At 45.1% G+C, this 13,885-nt stretch overlaps 1 protein-coding gene across 8 annotated transcripts in view; it reads right to left on the reverse strand.

Moving 5' to 3' along the window:
- Positions 1-228: 228 nt before the first annotated feature.
- The window catches only part of Kif13a (kinesin family member 13A), a 191,285-nt gene continuing 177,628 nt past the window's right edge, over positions 229-13,885 (reverse strand). For all 8 annotated transcript variants that reach the window (XM_042278418.2, XM_015991218.3, XM_015991214.3 and 5 more), the window contains 2 exons: positions 6,620-7,408; positions 229-1,780 (listed from right to left, as the gene is read on the reverse strand). In XM_042278418.2, the coding sequence (XP_042134352.1) occupies positions 1,760-1,780; positions 6,620-7,408 (810 nt within the window). In that variant the 3' untranslated portion in view covers positions 229-1,759. The remainder of the gene's footprint in view (positions 1,781-6,619; positions 7,409-13,885) is intronic.

The following is a 13,885-nucleotide window of genomic DNA, read 5'->3' on the forward strand; positions in this document are numbered from 1 at the left end:
AGGCTGGCCTCGAACTCACAGAGATCCACCTGGCTCTGCCTCCCGAGCGCTGGGATTAAAGGTGTGCACTACCACTGCCCGGCCCAGCTTTTTTTTTTTTTTTTTTTTTTTTTTTTTAAAATGTGGGTTCTGGGTATTGAACTCAGGTCCCCAAGCCTGCACAGTCAACACTTTATCCTCTAAACTCTGACCCCCATCCCATGGTAATGTTATTAAGAACAGACAATCTTTTAAAATCTGAATTAGACAGTTTGTATTCTAAAACACACACAAATCTGTACCAATTAAATACAATAAAGTTGAAAGGGAATATAAATTACAGCTTTTCTTTTTGTTTTAGACAGATGGTAGTAAAATACTACAGTCAGCTCACTATACACACAAAACAGCAGCTTTTCAATAAAATCTCCCGTATCTCCCTCACCAACGCTAAGAACTTAGAAACGGTACAGCAGGCCGCACACATGCTCTCACTTTCTCTCACAACACACGTGTGGCTGTACACGAGGTCCACTGCACAGGCATCTACAGAATAAGTACATAAAATTGTCTGTAAAAATCTGCACACACACTCCTACAATGTCTCCGCTTGCAGGAGAGTTTCAGAACGAAAACCATGACAACAGAGTGGTCCGTATTCAATCCCCCTCAAACCAGGTGGCGTGCAAACCGATGAACTCGACAGCTCAGTCCATCTCTTCATTGTTTTCCAGAATCAAGCAAAAATGGCAAAAACCACACCACAACGGAATCTACCAATCTGAAACAAATCGATAAAGAAGCCCCCGATCTAGACTCCTCCCCCAGCGCCCCTCCCCCACTCTTGGGACAGCTTCTGTTTGCTTGTTGTAATACTGCCCTGTGCATTCCACCTGCTTAGATGGGTTGAACGGGGTATGGGAAATGCTAGGCGAGAGTAGGAGCCCCAGCCACTGTCAATGGTCAAGATCAAGTCAGCAGGTATCAGGCTAGGTGGAAGACCAAAGGTTATATACAGCCGTTTCTCCGTGTGCTTAGGAAGTGGGACAGGGAGGAGGGTAGCGCACGGCTGGGTAGCCAAGGGTAGTATGGCACCAGACTGGAAGTGAGATTATACACTCACACAAAACAAGAGTGGACAGCAAAGACGTTCGGTCTCATAGGAGTTCTTTGGTTATAAAGAACAGCGCCTGCAACCTTTTCTGTGAAGAGGGATTCAGAACCTCATTCTTAGATAATGAAATATTTTTTTCATCTGCTCTTGTCAAAGCAGTCATCAGGTCGCTTTGTAACAAAGTCCAGTACCTTGTGATTTTCGACAAATCACTTTTATCTGCATTTTAATGTGCAGATATGTCTCTGAACAGACATACCATAGATACACAATTCACATACATAATATATATTATTTATATAAAAAAAACAAACAAAAACAATCGGAGCATTGACTCCAGAGCCTGCAGTAAGAACTGATTAAAAATGTACAAGAATAAAGTTGTAGTCTGTGGAGGTCTTTACACAGTGGGGGCTTGGAGGAAGTGTGAAGGAAAATACTGCACTCAGGTAAGATTTCCGTTCTCTTCCTTTCTGGAAAGAGCAGAGGCTGTGATTCGCTGTGGGACAAAGTGCTGCTTCTCCCATGGGGAGGGGAAGTGCAGGACTCCCCCATGCTGGTCTGAGGTCGAGCGGGGTCACAGCAGTCAGATGATGGGGCGTGTACTGTCCCGGGGTGGGACCGGTGAAGCTGCCGAGCTGTGGCCTGCAGGTGCATGGCTGTCTCTTACCAAGGGGCCGAGGCTTCCTGGAATAGAGAGGCTGGTGAGTCCACGCTCCTTGTCCCCACCTCCCCACGACCCCACAGGGCCCATCCTCCAAGGGGCTTTCTGAGGGGTCAGACCAGACTGACTTCATTATGGAATCTCAGAGAACTGGGTGAAGCATCTGTGGGAAGTGGTCCATGTTCTAAGTGATTTCAGGATTAAAACAAAAAAAAAAACTTTTAGGGAAAAAAGGTTCCCAAATAGATTTTTGGTTTGGTTTCTTTTCTTTTCTCTTTCTTTCTTTCTTTCTTTCTTTCTTTCTTTCTTTCTTTCTTTCTTTCTTTCTTTCTTTCTTTCTTTCTTTCTTTCTTTCTTTCTTCCTTCCTTCTTCCTTCCTTCCTTCCTTCCTTCCTTCCTTCCTTCCTTCCTTCCTTCCTTCCTTCCTTCCTTCCTTCTTTCTTTCTTTCTTTCTTTCTTTCTTTTTTTTTTGAGACAGGGTTTCTCTATGTAGCCTTCACAGCCCTGGAACTCACTCTGTAGACCCGGCTGGCCTCGAATTCACAGAGATCCGCCTGCCTCTGCCTCCCGAGTGCTGGGATTAAAGGCGTGCGCCGCCGCCCTAAGTACTTGGAGTTGCCCCTAGAACCTCATGCATGCTAGACAAACACTATACCACTGAGCTACACTCTCGGTCCTTTAAACAGCTGTTGTTGTATATGTGTATTTATGGTATATGGGTGTGTACACCCATGTACTTCATGTGCCTGTGCATGAGGAAGCTAGAGGAGAATCCCGGGTGTCCTGCTCTATCGCCCTTTGATTTCTCTCTCCCACCTCCCCACCCCCCTCGGGTCTTAACAGGTGAATATGAAACCGATTCAGACAGGCCAGCTGGGCAGCACCTCCAGGGCCCGCCTGGCTCTGCCCCTCAATATTGGGATTCTGGACTTTCCCAGTCATGCCTAGCTTTTATATGGGTGCTGAGGACTCAAGCTCCGACACTTATGCTTGCATATCAAGTGTTTTTTTTACCCTCTGAGCCATGCCTTCGGCTCTCAAATAGACTTACATTGTCAAAACAACTTGTGAAAATCAATATACAAACTGGGGTTGTAGCTTATGGGTAGAGCAGTTGCCTCGCATTCAAGAGGCCCTAGACCCAATTCATACTGCAAACATAACCAACTCCAATATAGCAGACACCCTAACGTAAAATGTTTTTTGCCCTTGTATGGTATTTGCACATTGCACTTGTGAGTGAGGGTACTTGTACACAGATGTGTATGGAGGCAGAGTTCGGCGTCCAGTGTTCCTCAGTAGAATTTCACCCCATCTTCTGAGACAGAGTCTCACTCTGTAGCCCTAGTTGGCCTGGAACTCAATCTGTAGACCAGGCTGGCCTCCACTTCACAAGAGATATGCCTGCCTCTGTCTCCAGAGTGCTGGAATCAAAGGTGTGCTCCTCCATGTCCGACTTTTTAGGTGGAGGCTGGGTGTCCAAAGTCAGTTCCTTGTGCTCATGTAGCATGCACCTCAGCATCTGAGCTAGTTCCTCACACACACAAAATTCTTTTTGAAGAAAAAGAATTGTCAGTCAAGTGGGGTAGAGCGTACTTTTAGTCCCAGAGCTTAGGAACAGAAGATGGTGGATCTCTGTGAGTTTGAGGCCAGCCTGTAGTAAGTTCCAAGATAGCCGGGGCTATGTAGATAGACCCTATCCCAAAAGAAAGAGGGGGAGGGGCTGAAGATGGCACAGTGCTTAAAAGCACTGAATGCTCCTCCAAAGGACCTGGGTTCGATACCCAGCACCCATCTGGCAGTTCACAACCATCTGTAACTCCAGTTTCAGGAGGTTCTGGTGCCCTCAGAGGGCACAGACATACATTCAGGGAAACATCTACTCACATAAATAAATAAATCTTTTAAAAAAAAAAGAAAGGAAGAAAGAAGGAGAAAGGAGGGGGAGGGGGAGGGAGAGAGAGAGAGAGAGAGAGAGAGAGAGAGAGAGAGAGAGAGAGAAAGAGAGAAAGGAAAGAAAGAGAAAATTGCCATGCCATAATGTGCCATTATTCTAATGCAACCAACATTTCTGTTTGTTTTTTGTTGTTGTTGTTGTTGTTTTTTCCTGGAGCTGAGGACCGAACCCAGGGCCTTGTGCTTGCTAGGCAAGCACTCTACCACTGAGCTAAATCCCCAACCCCTGTGTTTTTTTTTTTGTTTGTTTGTTTGTTTGTTTGTTTTTCTTGTTTGTTGGTTTGGTTTGGTTGTTTTTTTCAAGACAGTTTGTTTCTCTGTGTGGTTTTGGAGCCTGTCCTGGAACTCACTCTGTAGACCAGGCTGGCCTCCAGCTCATAGAGATCCGCTTGGCTCTGCCTCCCAAATGCTGGATTAAAGGTGTGTGCTACCACCGCCCGGCTGCAACCAATATTTCTGCACATTATTTATTTTAGAATTTTGAGGACAGGGCCTCATTCTGTGGTGCTGGCTGGTCTTGAACCCTATACACTCCTTCTGTCTCGGCTTCCTGAGTAGTGGGGTTCCAGGTGTGCACCCGCCACCACTCCTGGTTTATATTACATTTAAACCAGGCTCTTCAGCAAGGACTCAGGTATTCTAGGATGTTTCACAATGAAACTCTTCCTTCTTGTTGTGTGCCGATCCACCAGGGCAAGAAAGACTATATCCTCTCTTTCCTCTTCAACAAGCCAGGCTTCTTACAATGGGACCTCGGACATCCTATCTCCTCTTATGATATCCCTGGGGTTTGGGCAAACTTCATGTCCTCTGCTCCACTCCTTACGAAGCCGAGTCTTGGGGGGTGGGGTGGAGCAATTCCTGAGGGTGAAGCAATTTGGCCTCTCCATAGTCCTCTACAGATTATTTAGGATTGAGAAGAAAATCTAACTCAGATCTAACCAATTCATCAAAACAAACAGGACTGGTGATCACCTAGCATGCAGGAAGTCCTGGGGTCCATGTCTGCCACGGTAGATGGTAGCGCATGCCTGTAATCCCAGCATGGGACAGGTGGAGGAGTCAGGGGGATCAGAAGTGTGAGGTCATCCTCACATCTAGGGAGTCTAAGACCAGCCTAGGCTAGAGACCCTGTCTCACAACCAAAACACAACAACAACAAATGAAACAGAAGAAAAAAAAAATCAGACTGGCTTCAAGATCAGTGTGAAGGACATGGAGGACTTGGCACAGATTCACATCGGCTTGAAATGCGCAAGATGAACAATGAGTTTCTGAGTCTGTGTTCCTAGCCACTAGCCCTCTTACACAGGGGAGCTCTTTTCTGACTTTAACAGACTTCCCCTACCCAGGCAAAGGGCTTCCAGATAGTAATCTAGCACTTTGGAGGCAGAGGCAGGAAGTGTAAATTCCAGAGTTCCAGGCCAGTAGTAAGCACAGAATTTCTGAGTGCACTGTCTGGAGCTGTGGTCCAGAAGGCTTGGGGACAGTGACAGTGTGCCAGAAAAACCGGGAGTGGCACCATGGGTGTGGCTGTCCTATCTTCCTTCACCAGGCTTTGATGCTTCTGGCCTGTCTGGTAAACTCTGTTTTGCTGAGTCTTGATGTGTCTGTAGCTTACACAAGCGTAGGATTAAAAAGGAAATGTGAATTGGAAGAAATGACAATACTTAGAAGTTGAAAATCTACCTATGTATTCTACTTTTCCTTAAGGAAACCCATTTTGCTCCAGTGTGGAAAATTAAACAATTCTGTAAAACATCCAAAGCCCAAAGTTCAACTGCTCTGGAAATATGTGCATTTCCACCTAAGGGCACCAATGTTTAAAAGGTCAATTTCACTCTGAAAATTTGTGTTTTTTCCTCATATTGTAACATCTCTGAAAATGTTCTGTGTTTCTCACAGTTACTGATAAATTTTTTTTTTAAGTTTTTCGAGACAGGGTTTCTCTGTGCAGTTTTGGTGCCTTTCCTGGAACTCACTCTGTAGACCAGGCTGGCCCAAACTCACAAAGATCAACTTGCCTCTACCTCCCAAGTGCTGGGATTAAAGGTGTGCGCCACCACCTCCCATCAGATAATGTTTTATGGTGCTGGGGACACAACTCAAAGCCTTGAACATGCTAGGTAAATACTCTACCCCTGAGCTATACTAATCTAGCCCACTTTGTGTGTGTGTGTGTGTGTGTGTGTGTGTGTACAAATGAATGAACGACACAGGGAAGGTCTTCCTCTATCCCTACCTTCTTCCTTATTTTGTTTGCTTGTTTTGAGACAGGGTCTTATTATGTAGCCCAGGCTGTCCTGGAACTCCATATGTAGATCAGGCTGGCCTTGAACTTACAGAGTTCCACATATCTCTGCCTCCAGAGTACTGAGATTAATGGTGCGCCCTACCACACACAACTAGCCACCTTAATTTTTGAGACAGGATTTCAGTGAACTATGAGCTTGATGTTTCTAAACTAGCCAGCCAGCCAGCCAGCCAGCCAGCCAACCCCCGTGACCTGCCTCTCTGCTCCACCTCCCTGCCAAGAACTACAGAGCTACAGAGGCAAACCACTATGCTTAGCTTTTACATGGGTGCTGCAGACCTGAACTCAGGTCCTCATGATACAATACTAATGGAGACTATGATAACCAATGAATCACAGAACTGATGAAATATGGTAGACACTACTAGATTGCCTTGAGTTAGCCAATAAACAAACACCCGAGGGAACACACATGAAGATTGACTGTTAAGTCTGACCTGACTCTACAGTGGACTCATCTTCCTAATCACAGAGGTCAGATGAAGCTCTCCTGCAAATCTCACTGTGCTGAGAAACTCGAGTGGACTGGTGGCCAGTAAGCTGTGCTCACTGAGGACACGGAACCCAAAGGGCCACTTCTGGGAATGATTACCTGCTCCTTCTCTATCTTGGAATGCAGCTGGTCAGCATCTGGGGGTCCATCTGGGATGCTTTTATGGTCTGTTTCATTAGGTAGATCCCTCCTTCCAGAGGGTTCTCCAACAGAACCACCTGTCAAACCATCAAAATCTTTGCCATCAGACACACCCATGAACTCTGTGAAGGAATGGTCCTCCAATATGTTTGTAGTGTGTTCTACAGTCACCTCTCCTGGGCAGAATTCTCTGGCTAGTTGGCCATTTTTGCTGGGGCCAGCATCCAGTTCTGAACATGAAGCAGTCCTGCACGGCATTCTGGAATTTTTTACAGGGATGCTCTGGGGTGATGCATTCCCCTCGGGTAAGGCACTATTTTCCTCAGGTGGCACGGTGATTGTCTGATCCTTCCCCAAGCCTCTTTCTACTTCCGCAGGCTCTTTATTTGAAGCTGGTCTGAAGTCAGGCGCAAGTGATGGTCCAGCCTGTTCACTACACTCAGCCTCCTTTGTCGAGGTGGCTAGCTGGTCTGAGCTGTCGCTGGAAGGGACTGCCATGTCAGACAGAGTGGCATTGGAGGCACTGTGGGAGAAGTAGCCACTGGTGAGGCTGCTGGTGGTGGGGCTCCGAGACACTGCTTTCTCCGAGACACTCGAGTCTGTCAGGCCCGCTTTAGAAGACCACTCCCTGTTCTCCAAGCTGGCGTTGTAAACACTGAAGTCAGCAAACTCCACAGGCACATAAGGCTGTGAGTGCATCAGCTTCCTGTTAATAGCTTCCAGCTCATTTTCCTCCTCTTCGGAGTCCTGCAGAAAGGAAGCCAAAGCCAGTTATTAGCTCTTTATAGCAACTGTCTGATTGAGATATACTTCACACTTTGCTGGTTAAGGCATTCCCATCCCATGTTCCCCCCTCTGGTTCATCTGTTTCATGTAGTTCAGGCTAGCTTTGAATTCCTTATGTAGACTGGCCTTGAGTGCTCAATCTTCCTCCCTTACCTCCCAGAGCAGGGAACTATGGGTATCACTCACTAGACCAAGCCTCTCTTTCTTAAGGCTAGGCAAATCTTGTCATCTATGGCAGTAAAGTATCTTCTTCTCAGAGACTTGTGAATAGAAGCACATTGTTGCCTAGCAGGAATGCACTGATTTCTTCTGTGTTTACTCAATGCTCACTGGAAGGCCATCCACCTCTGGTTTAAGAAAAGGAACTGATTGAAGGACAAATGTTAGCTGTGACATTTCCCCTCTTCTCAGTCAGTGAGAAGAGGCATGGCCTGCCTGAGGCAGAGCGGTGGCCTTAGTTTGGTCTGACAATCTTCAAGCCAGGGAAGCAGAGTGTAGGAGATCCAGGCCCTCTGGCCAAGTTTCTGAACTCATTTATGAGGCCAGAGAAAAGTCCAGAACTCTGTACTCTGTATTTCACTAAATGTTGTAACACAGAAACATGCTAACAATTCATCAATGGCTGCTTTCCTGGGTCTGTGAGGAGCAGAGAGAGGTTTGGCTAGGAAACAAGGAAGGCAGAGCGTGAATAGGAAGAGAATTCTCCAGCATTAAGTTGCTTGGGAACAGGCAAAGATTGGTAAATATACAAAAGCGGGTATCAGGTCAGGCTCTGCCAAACACATGATGCATTTGTTTTGTTTTAAATTTTCTTTTTACAAGTATTTGAGATTTGTTTTTTTTATCTATTTATGTATATGAGTGTCATGTATGCTTGAGAGTGTCTGTGTACCACGTGAGTGCCTGCTGCCTGAGCAGGCCAGAAGAGGGCATTGGATCTCCTGGAACTGGAATTACAGATGGCTGTGAGCTGCCATATGGGAACTGAACTTGGGTCCTCTGAAAGAACAAGTACTCTTAACTGCTGAACCATCTCTCTAGCCCTGTATCTTATAGATACTGTTAAGGACAGTTAAAAAGCATTATTAATGTATGTATGTATTTAGAGGAAGTGTGTGTGTGTGTGTGTGTGTGTGTGTGTGTGTGTGTGTGTGTGTTTGCACTTGCACGCCACAGCCTATACATGGAGGTCAGAGGACAACTTGTGGAAGTTGGTTTTCTCTTTCTACGGCAAGTCTTAGGGATCAAACTTAGGTTGTCAGGCTTGGCAGCAAGCACCTAACCTGTTGAACTATCTGTCTTGCTAGCCTGATGTGTTTTTTATATGGAGTGGAAAAATAATTGACACCATCTAATCATTCTAAGCTAATTAGTTTTTTGAGACCAGGTCTTACTCTGTAGCCAGACTGGCCTAGAACTCACTATGTAGCTCACCCTGGCTTCAAAACCATGGCAACCCTCCTCTTGCCTTAGCCTCCTGAATGCTGAGGTTAGAGGTGTGAACCACCAGGCCCAGCAAACAATGATTTTAATATGTGACTTTCATTTAAGAACTATCTGGAAAGCTCCCCTGATGCCTTCTGTTGTCCTGAGGGCTGGGAATACCGATGCTGAGTGAGAAGGGACACGATCCCTCCTTCAGTAAGGTACACCTTTGAGTCCTTCTTCCAAGAAGAGTCCCGAGCTCTACTAACTTAGAACCTCAGAAACAGCTTTATTTCCCCCTTACTCAAAACGTCTGTACAATTTTAATAACTAGATGGCTGTAGAAACTCAGGACCTAAACATCTGCCTTCCTCACTAAAGATGCATAGGGGGTGAGTATATTATTTAGACGAGAAAAAGGAGAGGTCACCAAAATGTGACAGATGGCTATTCATAAGTAAATATCAATTTCATCTGTTGAATTTTAGAGCAATATTTTCTTTTGTATCTCATCTTATGAGATTTAAACATCCCCAAAACAGTTTAAGAGGGCTGGGGGCAGAGCTCAGTCCCTGCCTAGCTTTGCTTGATCTCCGGCACCACGTAAACCAGGTGTGGTGGCACAGACTTAGACTCGAGCACTCAGAAGTCCAGAGGTTGGAAGATCAGAAGTGAAAGATCATCTTCAGCTACATAGTTACTTTGAGACCAGCCTGGGCTACTTAAGAGACTTTGAGATCACCCTGAGCTACACAGTGACTTTGAGAACAGCCTGGGCTACATGAGACTCTGGCTTAAACAAACAAACAAAAAAAGTTAATATTCTTCATTGTCACTTCAACTTAAAAATTAATTTTCAGCCTGGTGGTGGTGGCACACTCCTTTAATCCCAGCACTCAGGAGGCAGAGCCTGGTGGATCTCTGTGAGTTCAAGGCCTGACTGGGCTACAGAGTGAGTTCCAGGAAAGGCGCAAAGCCACACAGAGAAACCCTATCTCAAAAAAACAAAAAACAAAAATTAATTTTCAAAATTTTAAAGTATTTAGCCGGGCGGTGGTGGCGCACGCCTTTAATCCCAGCACTCGGGAGGCAGAGTCAGGCAGATCTCCGTGAGTTCGAGGCCAGCCTGGTCTCCAAAGCGAGTTCCAGGAAAGGCGCAAAGCTACACAGAGAAACCCTGTCTCAAAAAAGCAAAAAAAAAATTAAATAAATAAATAAAATAAATAAATAAAAAATAAAAAAAATAAAGTATTTAACTGAGAGCTGAGGTATATTTGGCAACACATGCTTAGGGCATGCAAGGCCCTGGGTTCAATCCTTAGAACTCTTCCAAAGTGGAGAAAAGTGAGTATACATTAGTTGAAGAAATTAGCAATCTTAATTCCTTGGCTACTAAAGGGTAAGTATTAAATACCAATGATAAAGTTTTTGAAATTGCAAAACAAAATCTTTGAGGAGGAAATCCTCACCTTGCCCTTGTGTCTTTGTGTTAAGACAGGTTTCACTGTGCAGCCCTGGATGGCCTGCAAGTTGCTACACAGACCAGGCTGGTTTTGACTCACAGAGATCAGCCTGCCTCCACTTCCCCAGGGAAGAAAGTAAAGGCCATCAGGGTCAGTTAGGATATAAGGACTGTATTGGTTGCTTTTTAGATTAGTAACTTTTCTTTCTTTTTTAAGTAGGGCCAGTGAGATGGCTCAGTGGGCAAAGCTCTGAGCTCTTCCTGCCCTATGTCTTCATGTTGCCATTATGGACCCTAACTCTCTAAAACTGTAAGCCCAATTAAATGCTTTTTTTAATAAGTTGCCTTGGTCATGGCTCTTTATCACAGCAAGAGAAAAGTAACTAACACAGGCTGGGCAGAGTGTAGCTCTCTTGGTAAGGTACTCGCTAGTATATGCAAGGCACTGAGTTGGGTCACTAGCATTATACAAAGAGAAGAAAAGAACCCCGCCCCCTGGGTAGATGGGATGGGATGGGATGGGATGGGATGGGATGGGATGGGATGGGATGGGATGGGATGGGATGGGATGGGATGGGATGGGATGGGACGGGACGGGACGGGAAGTTCCTTTCCTGTGCACTGATGTTGATAAAAGAACAGAGCCTGGACAGACCGTCTCGGTCATCAGCCCTTTCCTGTAGTTTTAGATTCTGTATTCATCATATTCAGACTGAAAATTGAATTTCAAGTTTTACTATTCTTTGTTTAATTTAAGCTAGCAAAAATAATGTAATTCTCTAAGCCCAAGAGTACCCAATACAATTAGCCACTAAAAAAATGATTTGTCATGCAAGGAAAAGCAACTTTGCAGATGAGGATTAGTGGTCTGGGGACTTTCATCTTTCTAAAATACTGTTTGCTGGATGGCATTAGTTTAATGAGTAGAAATGGGTAGAAATGCAACACACTCCCTAAGATAAGAATTATTCCTAAAGGATTAGAGTAACCCCAGGAAACCTGAAGGCTCCGTGAACTGAATGGGATGAAGGTTCAACTAGGAAACAGGCTAAAGACATAAGGATGATAACTTATGCCAGAAAACAAAACCAAAAACCTCAGTAGGGATTAAGTGTTTTCTAACATCCATCCATCCATCCATCCATCCATCCATCCATCCATCCATCCATCCATCCATCCATCCATCCATCTATCTATTTTGGTTTTTTGAGACAGGGTTTCTCTGTGTAGCCCTGGCTGTCCTGGAACTCACTCTGTAGACCAGGCTGGCCTCGAACTCACAGAGATCTGCCTGGCTCTGACTCCTGAGTGCTGAGATTAAAGACATGTGCCACCACTGTGCGGTGTTTTCCAACATTTAAAAAGAGATTGAAAGTTTGCTGATGAAATGCCTTCAAGAAGGAGGGAAAAAAAAGTTTTCTGGCTTACAATGCACGGTGGGGGACTTCAGTTAGATGGAATACACCAAAGTGTCATTTACTACTGAATCTTAAGGACACCAGACTGAATACCTGCCTACAAATGACTTAAAAGCAAAAGAGGTTAGAACCCCACCTAAATGGGGAGCACGGAGTCAAAACTCTCAGGCTTCTCTGTAGCTATTGCTTTTCTGATTCGATGTTTTCCCATTTAATTCATGAAGGTGATATTTCTCTATAGACCAAACACTCTGATTTTAAAACAGGGACGAAGCCCATTACTGAAGCAGTGATTCTCGGCGGGGGGTGTCACATAGGGGCAATTTCTGCCGCCACTCCAATCAGGTTGTGGAGGTTTGCCAGAAATGGCCCGAGTTCAGGGCTGCCTGCCAGGGGCTCCCACACTTCTCTGAGGGTCTCAGGAGCTGAGAGGCTAAGCACTGAACAGCACTCAGTCACGCTAAAGGAAATGGGCATCTGTCCTCTACTCCCAGGAACTATGTGACTTGGGGTAAACTGCTCTATCATTCCAGACCTGTTTCTTCAGTGGGATGAGAAGACTGTATGTTGCCTGTGCAAGACCAGAGAGCGGTGTTGTGGATACAGGAGAAAGGGGCTGACTTTCTTACTTCTATTCTCTATGCCTCGTGACTTAAAACATAAAGACGAGCTCAAAGCTGGTCATGGTGCACACATGTTATCATAGCTACTTGGGAGGTTGAGGCAAGAGGATTGTAAGTCAGAGGCCTGCCTGGGCTACACAGAGAAACCAAAGCCAGCCTGGGAAACTTACCAAAACCTTGTTTTAAAGTCATAATAAAAGGCTGGTGTCAGGCAAGCTCTCCCTCACTAGGTCAGTCACTAGGTCAGTGAGGGAGAGCTTGCCTGACACCAGCCCTGGGTCCAATACCCTGTACCACAATAAGGGATAAAAACAAAAAGACTAAAAAACATGATATTGTTTTTTTTATCTTATTTATACAGACTGAGGAACACACCTGCATATCGTTCTAAGTAATCAGACATCCAAGCTGCAAGAGTCAGACACAGCCAGCCATGGTGGCATAAGCCTGCAATCCTATGCTCAAGAGGCCAAAGTAGGAGGGTTGTGAGTTCAAGGCCATGATGGGCTCCAGAGTGAGACCCCGTCTCAAAAAACACACAAACAACAAACAAACAACATCGGAAGGAAATAGCTTGAGTCTATTTCTAAGAGGGGAGATAAAATGAAAATGCCCCAAAGAAAATAAAAATCCCAGCTCAAGCAAGCAAGGGACATAGACTTTACCAAAACATCCCGAGAACTGCCAGACAGAACGAAGTAGTTCAACAGCCCTCCTGAGGCAGTGCATGTCAGCACTGTTTCTCTAAGGACAGCAGAGGCAGCTTTCTCAACCCTGCTCAGCATCCACACATGATGCATTTGGTCACACAGAGCCTAAGGACTGCTTGAGGTGTCTTGGGTCAAGAGAATCTGATGCTGTCCTCCACTCTGCCTGCTGGGATGGGCTTTGTTTAAAGTTCTATTTTTTTTTTTTTTTTTTTTTTTTGGTTTTTTGAGACAGGGTTTCTCTGTGTAGCTTTGTGCCTTTCCTGGAACTTGCTCTGTAGACCAGGCTGGCCTCGAACTTACAGAGATCCACCTGCCTCTGCCTCCCGAGTGCTGGAATTAAAGGCGTGCGCTACCACTGCCCAGCCTGTTTAAAGCTCTTTAAAGGAAAGCCAGGAAAATAATCATGGGAAAGTTATGTCTTATTTTTTTTTTCATTTTTATTTATTTATTTTTCTATTATCAGCTTGATACAGTATAAATTCTTATCCTAATAGTGAAATTTTCATTGAGGCTTGCCCAGTGATTGAGTAAAACCAAAACTTATTATAAGCCACAGTCATCCTAGGGTCCCCCCTGCTATATAGCCTCCCTGGTTCTGTGGGTTGCAGTCTGATTGTTCTTTGCTTTATATCTAGTATCCACTTATGAATGAGTACATACCATGTTTGTCCTTCTGTGTTTGGGTTAGTGGGAAAGCTTTGTGAACTGCACATCTATGTGGACTGCACATCTGTGTGGACTGCACATCTGTGTGAGCTGCACATCTGCATGACCTACATATCTGTGAGAACTGCACATCT

This window comes from Peromyscus maniculatus, chromosome 5 (assembly GCF_049852395.1).
Source record: "Peromyscus maniculatus bairdii isolate BWxNUB_F1_BW_parent chromosome 5, HU_Pman_BW_mat_3.1, whole genome shotgun sequence".
Classification (NCBI taxonomy): domain Eukaryota; kingdom Metazoa; phylum Chordata; class Mammalia; order Rodentia; family Cricetidae; genus Peromyscus; species Peromyscus maniculatus.